General features: G+C 43.0%; 1 protein-coding gene across 2 annotated transcripts; it reads right to left on the bottom strand.

Annotated features, from left to right (window-relative positions):
* Positions 1-7,653: 7,653 nt before the first annotated feature.
* LOC133905556 (uncharacterized) lies at positions 7,654-9,821 on the bottom strand. 2 transcript variants are annotated; one of them, XM_062347375.1, is made up of 3 exons: positions 9,634-9,821; positions 8,756-9,066; positions 7,654-8,670 (listed from the first exon to the last, which is right to left on the bottom strand). In XM_062347375.1, exons 2-3 carry the CDS (start codon positions 9,059-9,061, stop codon positions 7,870-7,872), a joined length of 1,107 nt encoding a protein of 368 aa, XP_062203359.1. In that variant the 5' UTR covers positions 9,062-9,066; positions 9,634-9,821; the 3' UTR covers positions 7,654-7,869. The 2 variants fall into 2 exon arrangements, with proteins under 2 accessions (XP_062203359.1, XP_062203360.1); XM_062347376.1 differs by having other exon boundaries at positions 7,654-8,667.
* Positions 9,822-10,462: the final 641 nt, after the last annotated feature.

Below are 10,462 nucleotides of genomic sequence, written 5' to 3'. Positions count from 1 at the left end.
GAGGCTGTTGCGGTGTTGAGACTAATTGAGATCTCCCAATATATCTTGAAAAATAAATTCCACAAGCATATCATATACATTAAGGATATCATCCTCTTTCTGCTAGGCTAATTATTATTCTTCATTAGAGGAATGGTTTAAGAATAATATGCTAGTAGAGTTCCATCTGGTTGTGCGTTGAAGTGAGCTTCAAGCTTATACTCTTTAACTTGCTTGGCTTTTCCAATAGATTTGACATACAAATACACCCAATATTTGGAAATATGGTATTTGTTTGTACGATGATTCATACATCCACATCATTGACAAACTTGAGAGTTGTCTTTATTATTGTTTCTAATGAAACGATATTTTCCTTGTGTAATTCCACTCTTTTTTTGCCTATTGGAAAACATTCACTTCCCCTAGGACTTCCTGTTGTTCCTCTTGCCGCCATGAATTTGTATCTTGAGTGTTAGCATGTACATTAGGAAGGGGCACTGCACCCGTTGGGTGAATTTGATGAAGATATTGCTATTGCAATATCTGGAACGATGGATGGAATGTGCATATAGTTTTTATAATCATCCGAAAATGTGTGATCACAATCATTCAAAATTGTGTGATCAAGGTACAACAGATTTTTTCAACTTGAGAGTTATAATCTACAACAGACTGAAAGTCCAGAAAGCGAAGGAGAGACCATTCACATTGAGCTTTGGGTAGTATAACAAATTGTTACTCATAACACTCCTACAGGGAGGTCCAAAGAGTGAGTGGATCGTTCTCCATTGAATACTCATATTTGAGATCTGGATAGAGGTGGTACCATAAAAATGCAAAGTTGCATATTTAGGGTGCTCGGGAATAAGATTGGTATTCTCTAATGGTGGAGTTATGGTGGCAATATACTTTTGGGTAGTCAAATTGAGTTTAATATCCATGGCCCAACATGTTTAGTAATTGTTGCCGTACAATGCATGTTTTCAAAAATGCATTAAGGAAATGACTGCCATGTCCCACATAAAATGATAATGTATTAATTTACTAGTAGAGTAAATTAATATCAAATATTGCAATAGATTAAAAATAATAATCATAAAATGTTAGAAATCACAAGTGATGTAGACCTTGATATAGTATAGGCATTGAATCGCCGTTATAAAGTTAGACGCTATTCTTGATTGAATAGGTGAGAATAGTCAATGCCAAAATATAGACTCTGTACAAAAATGTGGAATAGACATGATAAAGGTAGTCACTAAAATAATGTAGACCTTATAGTATTAGGCGAGATAACTAGCTGCTATTGACATGGACTCTGTCAAATTAAGGCGGACGACGCTACAATCGCACTCAATGTCAAAGTCTCCAATACCTTGTGGTATGCCAACATTATGAAAAGGTAGTCATCAAATTTATAAGCGAAGGCTTAAAGAAATAATAAATGTAGAATATGTTTATTCCATTAATAATTTGCAATGTGAAAAATTGCAAGGAATAAATAATAATGTGTAATAAAGTGCATTATATTAAATAACTTATTATTGAGGTAATACAAGTAAGAATACACATTATTTCTTCAATTCTGGAAGACCAGAAGGTCTGGAATGCATATTTACAAGAGGTAAATAAAATATAATGTAATTTATGTATAAGTCGAGGGCTTAAATAGAATAATTGCAAGTGTGTAATATTTTGATTTGGAATGTTCTACAATTTTTAAATGCAAGAGCATCTATATAACTTAAGTTATATTTAAGCAAAGCATGATTTAATGGAAACCCGAGGGGTTTGATGCAGTAGAACACATATGCAATTCCTTATGACCTGAGGGTCCGGAATGTAGATTTACAGAAGGTAAATCCAATTTAATGGAATCTAACAAAAAGATGAGGGTTTAATTGTAAAACTACAATACACATTATATTTGTTGTCACGATTAAATAGAAAAGCAGGGGTTTCTTTGTTAAAGTGCCATGTGCATCTAACAGCCGGCCGAATGGCTAAGTCAACTTGTGGATTTAGGGTTGCCATCCCCACTTGCCCTGGAGTCTCCATAACTAGGTTGGGACACCACCGATGTCTGGTTGGCATGCCATCCATGGGGGCAGGCACCACCACCGGCGTGCACTATCACCATCGCTTGGGCTGCCTCCAGCATCGCCGAGTGGTCATGTGGGCCGCCGGCTGTTGTCGGCTGTAGCCTAGGTGCCCACTGCCACGGAGGCAGAATGGAGCTAGCAGTGGGCAGAGGAGCAGAGGGGCACGGGATGGCCACGGGGGGTGCCACCATGAGGGCCCCCGGTGCCAGGGTTGTACCAACGTAGCCAACACCTATTGAGGATGCCACTGCTAGAGTGTGAATGGTGAGGCTGGTGTAGGAGTGGTCACCGGCTAGGAGGGGGCCACCGCCATCGGGTGGTGCGGGCCTCTGTTGGATCCAAGGGATCCGCCGATGTTGGGTTCTATTTCGAAGGAGGCAAGGTCGTGTGCCACCGGGTGGGGCTGCCGCCAGTAGCGACTGGGTCACATAGCCATGGATAGTCTCCTCTGGCCATAAAATCACTCTCCGAGGAGGATTTGCTTGGTTCAGCCATGGGAGGGAGCCGGCGTAGAAGATGTCCACGTGCCTGCTGCAGTTGTGGAGAGGGCAAGGCGGTAGGTGCAGCGCGCTGAGGCCATTAGCCATGTGATCGTGAGAAGAAGGCGCCATATATTGCAGGGGTTCTGTTACATATATATATATAGAAGATGAATGGTTGCTTGTTGGGAGACATCCATCCCCAATAGACATGAATCTATAACTACCATGGCGGTTGCCAATATTGATCAATTCACAACAAGTATGTCATCCTTCTCAATAACGCAATGCCATAAATCTTAGGAATGCTACTCCTATGAATTAATACTTCTTCCTATTTTCCCAAAATCGCACAAGTACCAATTCTTTCTCCAGCTCTAGATGCCCATCACCATCTCTCATGGAATATGTAGTTTCTCCAGCTCTAGATGCCCATCACCATCTCTCATGGAATATGTAGTTTCTCCAGCTCTAACCTAAAAACAGTAAAGACAAAATGGTTATAGATTTCACCCATTGGAGTGTCCTTTTTCTGGTCTTTGTGATGTCATTCTAAAGTTGGGGAAATTTATTTCTGTATATAATGCTCTTAGTGGTGATGCTAACATAGTTTTACTTTATGCTTATGAGAGTCCAAAACATAAATTAGGGGATTAGATAAATTTAATTCCACTATATAGTATGACTATTGACTAACAAACTATATAGCTTTGATTTGGTATTAGAATAATGATGATGATTTGATAATTAATAATTAAGGATTTACTGTTAATAAGGTACATCCTAGAGACAGATATCCACCATACACTTGTGCTTAATTCGATATGGTAGGTTTAATAACTGTGATGAGGTAAATAAGGCATGCAACAATATTCCAGACAATTTATCATGTTCTATAGGACAACCATCTGTTGTTGAGAAAATAAACCAACCTGAGGATAACGCTCGAAGATCACCATCCAGGTACCTCCGGAGCCTTGATCTCCGAACCCTCTGTTAAAGGCTCGACCTCCGAAGTCACCAGATCCCTTCACGATACCTCTTTGTACCTGCGAAGCCTTCCCTTAGCTTAACCGGCTCGGCCTCCCGAAGGCTCAGCCTCCAAAAAACCTAGCCTCCCGAAGCCTCGGTCCCCCGAAGCCTCAGCTTCTTAAAGCCCTAGCCTTCCGGAGTCCTGTTTCCCGAAGCGTTCACCTCCCGGATCCATGCCTCCCGAGGCCCCCACCTCGCGTTGCTCAGGCCACCTTCCCGAAGGCTACAAGGTGAGTCAGCAGGCCTTAGGAAAGATCTGCCGGAAGGGGAGCACCGGTCGTGCTTTGCTTGCAACAAAGTGACAGGCATTAAAAGCCTAGGCTGATGCAAGTCGCTCTGACACTCTGGCGTAATGGAGGCTATCCTGACACCCTTGACAGTATGGTGTCGGGCCGCAATTGGCGATCGGCTCGCCGCACTCCAGGGGCAGGCACCACGATAGTTACCATGGTGGATATTTATCTCCCCGATAGGGTAGAAAGTAGTTATCCGGGATAAGGCCCAGTAATTCAGTCAGATCCTAGATATTTATACATTATGATAACTTGTACGTCAAGCTACGCATGGTCCTATAAATAGAGGGCCATGTCCTCTGGAAGAAGAGGGGCCAGAAAGAAAGAGGCCAAAAAAAAAGGGGAAAAGACGGACATAGAACACGCATCACAACGAACCTGTGATACTCCCCCCCCCACAGATCGATCCATTTTTCCTACCATCAATACATTCGTGGTGTTCCTTCCTCTTAAACTTTGTCTCCAAGCTTGAGTCTCCTCCTTAGAAGAAACTCTTACTGTACTTGCTGGGGAAAGATGAACTCTTGCTCCAACACCATCCTAGGATTACGAAGAAGTCCTCCAGATATTCAAAGGTAGTACAATTCGGGAAGGTTACACTTAGAGACTCCCAGTATGGTATGCCACTCTGACCCAACTATATTAGAAGGGTAGCGGGCTACGTCCAAGAGGGAGATCGATTAAAACAAGATAGGAACACAAGCTAGAAGTCGGACAAGCAATATGAAGCAAGACAAGTTGAATATCAGTCGAAACATAACATTTATATCTATAACAGATTCAAGCCATTAAATTTATCCAATAAGGGCTTCAGGACTTAGAACACAAGAGAATTCACTGAGATCCTTAGGATTAGATCTAGACACACCCCAATTGTTGTTGTGTTTTTCTGATATTAGTCAAGACATAATAAAACATATGGCAATTATCCTGAGAGAGGCTTGGACCTGTATAAAATATGGTGTCCTCTTTGATACACATAGTTGATGATCATGTATCCTTACTTTAAATAAATATTTACATATCGACTTCTCAATCATCGACAAATACTACCGTTAATACAATGTGCAATCTTCAAAATAATTTAGATACTTATCTTTCTGAGATGGCTAGATAATCCTTAACTAAAACATATGTTGAACTCACCTCAATACCTTTAACCAAGCTTCTTTTGTCTTCTTCTTCCACCAAGCTTCTGAAGCTCGATATGTTTTTCTTTCATTGTCCCAACCTAAACCCATCTCCTTCAGCAAATCATTTGAATTGGTGTAGTCTTGCCACAGCTTGTCCCATTTATTCTTAATTTTCTAATAGCATTACATGTCAAGTATTTGCAGCAAGAAAACAATGAAAAATCTAAAAGCCCTTCACATGTCAAACATGCATTTTTGGTGAAAAAACATGTAAAAAGCATCAGCATTCACATGTCATCAGCATTCACATGTAAAAAAAGGCATCAAGGACTTACAATCTAAAGCCTCAGTATGATGACAACCACAACTATTGATCTGGCCAGAAAAAGCATTTAAATACAAGCACAGGCATATACATCTCTGTACTCTGTTAAATACAGAGTTGTCAAGTTCTAAATCAATTGAAGCATTAGAAAGCTCTCATTTTGGATCAGATCGTTAAGCATGCATGTCGATCTCTGTACTCTACTCTAGAATGCCCAAAAACTACAAACCATTTGCATATTTTGTCACGAAAATTGCCATTTCAAGAGTGTACAAAGTTCAAGGGACTGCGCTTGCATATGAGCACATTACCGTTCAGAAACTTAGATGCTCCATCTACATAAAGCAAATGGGGAGAATGTGTACCATCAGCTGCTCGACTGGGGAGAGGAAACAACAGGCTACAAGGCTATGCGTCGTTGGCTCAAAGGGGTTACAGGGCCGTCACTTCCCGCCAGAGAATCTCCTCTCTCTCGCAAAAACCCACACCAAAGTTTGGTAGGTTTGTAAAAAAACCGTGACTCTTTTTTCTATAGTATCCCACTGTAATTTTGGAGGTTTGTTAAAATCTTATCATTAGTCATGTACGAAATGATATATATATATATATATATATATATGATTTTTTAAGATTACTAAGAGGACATAATAATATCTAAGTACTACTTATGATATCTCAGGGACCATTTTAATTGGCTTTGTATTTTATTATTTAGGCTTACTATTCATATGCTAGAAGCTATCATGTTACTTTAGAAGCCACATAAATATTATATTATTGATCAAACATCGTTGATGATGATAAGCTGGTTAGATATTTGACATCAAATAAGGCAGCAAAGAGTTAACTAATAAAATACATGTTATATAGAGATTTTGACAATCCCTCAAAGTTACAGAGTTTTAGCAAAAAATTTTATGAGGTATGGGAGATAGAAACTTCTCGTGGGTAACATGGGCATTTGAAACTAACAAAACAAGCACAACAGAATCTGGGTCTAATAGGCTCGACTCGGCCCAACCAAACCGTGGCTACTTCTCTCTCTTTTTGAAGCAAACACCCTCTCATTTACGAAAAATTGTAATGAAAAATCTAGGCAACCGAAAATTGGTAGGAATCAAAATTTGTTCTCATTTTGCGAGTAAAGCAGTGCTGGCATTAGTTTTGATCGTCCATGGAAAAGAAAATGAGAAACAAATCAACAGAATAGACAGCAGTTTCATCCATTTACGTTGCTCTCAGCAACAATAGCCAAAGCTAGTATCTAAAGATGGCCAACTGGACCGTGCCTACTGGGCCGATCCGAGACACGACACTGTAGGCACGACCCAGGCACGGCCTAGGCACGAGGGTAGACGGGTCAGGCCGGCACGGTACGACTAGTCGGACCGTGCTTGGGTCGACACCTCGGCACGGTGGGTCAGCACGGCACGACACGGTTTAGACGGACTGGTATGGGCACGACCCGCACCGGTCGCCTACCCTGCGCCGCCTGCCTCCGCCGCCCGCCCCCTGCCTCGCCCCTGCGCCGTCTCACCTCGGCCGCCGGCCCCACCACGCCCCGGCCGCTCGCCGACCCCACCCCACCGCCCTGCCTCTGCGCCACCCGCCGCCGCCCCGCCTCTTCGCCGCCTCACTGCCCCGCCCCGCCGGCCCCGCCCCGCCGCCTTGTCGCGTCGCCCCCGCCCCGTCGCTCGACACCACCGCCCAGCAGCCCGGCACGGCCTGTCGTGCCACAACCGTGTTCGGCTAGACCCGGCACGGTACTGTGCTTCACGGGCCGTGCCGTGGGCCGAGGGCGCGGCACACGGCCCGTTACAATATCCGGGCCTATCAGACCGTGCCGCAACAGGGCCGTGCCGAGCCGACACGACTAGCCTATTTGACCATCTCTGCTAAGTATCCACAGACATGCATGTGCCTAAACAAGATATTGCACAGAAGGATCTTGCTGGTTTGTCCTGAACCATCTGCATCTGCTGGCGCCGACTTGCAGATTCACTGGAGGCATCGCTTCAGCTAAATAAAACAATCTGAGGAAAAAAAAAATATCAGCTGGGCATAATATCTCTGCTTTTGCCTCATCAAATTTCAACCAAGGAAACTCAGCTCCAGTAACCTCATGGTACCACATATAAAATATGTTTCTAAGCACATGGCTTTCATTTTGCAGTTCTTTAGTGTGATGAATCACCATCTGTTTAATGTCTTCATCTACATCATCAGATGCATCACTTTCATCATTATCACCAATTCACTTCTGCACAAACTACTCACAATTTGAGTCAAACACATAAACAACTGATGTCAACAGAATATGGTAACAGATTTTGCTTGCGGCTGAAACATAGTACAGATAGAAAACAAGTGGCACCAAAGGACAGCTACACATTCACAGATGAGCCTTTACAACCAAACTTGTCAGGATGTAACCAACACTAGTTAGGATCCAATACAAAATGGATCGTATTGAGTTAAGCCTAAGACCTTTACCACAAAACCTTAAAAAAGGCCTTGGATCATTTATCTCAGACCCATACTTGGACTTGATAGATACTTGACAATATACTTTCTCCTAAGCCATTGGAAACGTTCCTCAGCTGTTTCCATTGTCAAGAACATTTCCCTTTGTTCTCTATTCACAAACAGCTCAGTCGCAATGAAATGCTCATTACTTCCACAATGGGCGCCACACTCACGGACCAGTGACATAACATCCTGAATGCTACTGGCTCTCAGAGGGTCGACTCGGGAGCTAAACTTTTCAAAAGTGGCCTGTGCTTTCTGAGCCAACTCCACTATACGGTCCAAGTGAGCTTGCATGACCAGAGCAGTTTTGGTCTTAGTTTTCTTATTCTTCTTCGTGGCACTAACACGAATAGGTCTCTTCTTGTTCCTATTTGAGGGAATCTCTGACTCGTGCTCTCGTTGAGTGCCAACATTATGTTCAGTATTGTTGTCTGATCCATCAAGATTCACACCATTCATGGGGCTCTCTGGAGCAAATCTCAAACCATCTGTGGCCAGTGGCAAATGATCCACACCATTCATGGGGCTGTCTGGAGCATATGGCAAACCATCTGCGGCCAGTGGAGAATGATCCACATCATTCATGGGGCTGTTTGGAGTAGATGGCAAACCTTCAGCAGCCAGTGGCGAATGATCAACACTATTCATGGGGCTGTCTGGAGCAGATGGAAAATCATTTGCGGCTGGTGGCGAATGATCCACACCATTGCTGATAATATAGTCAAACATTACTTTCAACTTATCCTCATTTTGTAGCCCAGCAATGCGGAATTTCCTCGCACCTGGCAGCTCCTGCTAAGAAAAAAAGGGAAAGTGTTACCTGAGTAACATAGTTCATATAATAATAAAAAATTACAGACCAAGTTTAAGTATCGCATACCTTATTTTTCTTCTTCCACCAGTCATCGTCAGCTGCAATTGTTCCTCTTGCACTGTCCCAACGTAAACCTGCCCTCATTGTAAGCAGTTTATTCCAGGTGGTGTATTCACTCTTAAGCTTATCCCATTTGTTCTTAAGCTGAAGCTTCGTATAAAGTAGCTGTGTTCTTTGCTGAAACTTGGACGCAACTTGACGGTAACCAATGTTGTTGAGATGGGTGTTTGGTCTGTTCCCAGCCCGAACTTGTTCAGCAAAGAGTTCACAAATAATTTTAGTGCGCTCATCGTTCCACTCGGCTTCTGGCATTTGCACTAATAACATACATTGGCTATAATTAGCAACAGATAGGCGTGGCCCCATTTTCCGTAAGCAAAACAGTGATAGAACTCAACAGCATAATCAAGATTAATCACAAAAGACAGTGGTCCTAGCCAAACTACGCTGCTGTACAAAGAAGTTTCAGGGTTCCCAACATTACATTACATTGTTCAAAGCACAACATAAGAACAATTCCAGGAGATGAATGGATAGGGGGTCTACTGGTCTAGTGCTAGACCACATTTGAAGTCTGCGCGTTCTTGGGATGCAAGGGTAAACCAACGAAGTGCAATTAAGAAATACATGTCCTTCACTTGCAAGCTCCAAGTTGAGACGAACTGGAAGAAAGCATCATAATTTCATCTCTTGAAACCAGGAACCCCCGTCAATCGTAGGCACAACAGTAATCATTTCTTAATGTGGCGAAAGTCATAGAGGCATACAGTATGACCAAATTTGGTTGGTTTGATGGCTTAAACTCACAGGCCTAAACCCTAATCCTGGAGCAAAGGAATTCAAATTCAATCCATCGGAGCAACCTGGGGTTGGGGTTTCCTTACCAGCAACAAAAGGGGAGACGAAATCGACCCGAGCCCGGCTCGTGCTCGGCAGAGAGGGGTTCGGTGGGACGTGCGGACCGCGGAGCCGGGAGAAAGTAAGGGCAAGACCCGCCGGCGCGCCGCCGCGTTGCGAAAGGCGAGAGATTAGCTAGGGCTGGAGGGGCGAAGAGGGGAATGGCCGAATGGTCCTTTTCTCGTCTATAGGGTCAAAATTCAAAATTAAAAGTATTTATCAAAATAGATAACATATAGTTATATTTATTAATTTAATATTTGTATTTGGTATACGAAGTATTGAAAATTAAGCGAGCTTAAGGTTTCATAAATCTCTTTAGTAGATATGTGTAAATATAAATTATAAATCTAATATGTATAGGTGTGTAGAGTATGACGTGAGTTTTTATATATAGTTTGTACCCAGTACCGAAACTTTAAAACAAGTAGCGAGTTCCACGGCCTGTTTTCCTCTACATCTGGGCTGAGGCGGAGCAGACCCTTGCTGAGGTCCAGACCAAAGCCCATTTCCTCTTCGTGGCGCAGGTCTCATCTCGTACCTCCAGCCATTTCTCTCTCTCATGTCCAGAACAGAGCAGCCACCAAATCCCTTGCGAATCCAACTCAAGTATGAGGGCAAAACCATGTAGAAGCCGTCAAATGAGAGAAACATCGAGCTGGCATCGCTGGGGCCTGGGAGGGTAGAAGGCCTCTTGGGCCGTGGGCCATGACCGAGGTGAAATGGACTATTGGAAGGAGAAACCAAAATTCCTGGAAAAAAGCAGAAAAACTCGAAAACAATCGAAAAAAGCTTCAATCAATTCCGCAAAGTTTT

This window comes from Phragmites australis, chromosome 22 (assembly GCF_958298935.1).
Source record: "Phragmites australis chromosome 22, lpPhrAust1.1, whole genome shotgun sequence".
In the NCBI taxonomy this organism is placed as follows: domain Eukaryota; kingdom Viridiplantae; phylum Streptophyta; class Magnoliopsida; order Poales; family Poaceae; genus Phragmites; species Phragmites australis.
The sequence above is the reverse complement of the archived record's forward strand: the minus strand, read 5'-3'. Positions and strand labels throughout refer to the sequence as shown.

Excerpts from the sequence above, each read along its gene's own strand:
- LOC133905556 (XM_062347375.1), bottom strand. The coding sequence starts at position 9,061 with ATGCCAGAAGCCGAGTGGAACGATGAGCGCACTAAAATTATTTGTGAA. Across the intron at positions 8,671-8,755 it reads GGTGGAAGAAGAAAAATAAG|CAGGAGCTGCCAGGTGCGAG; the intron begins GTATGCGATACT and ends TTTTTTTCTTAG.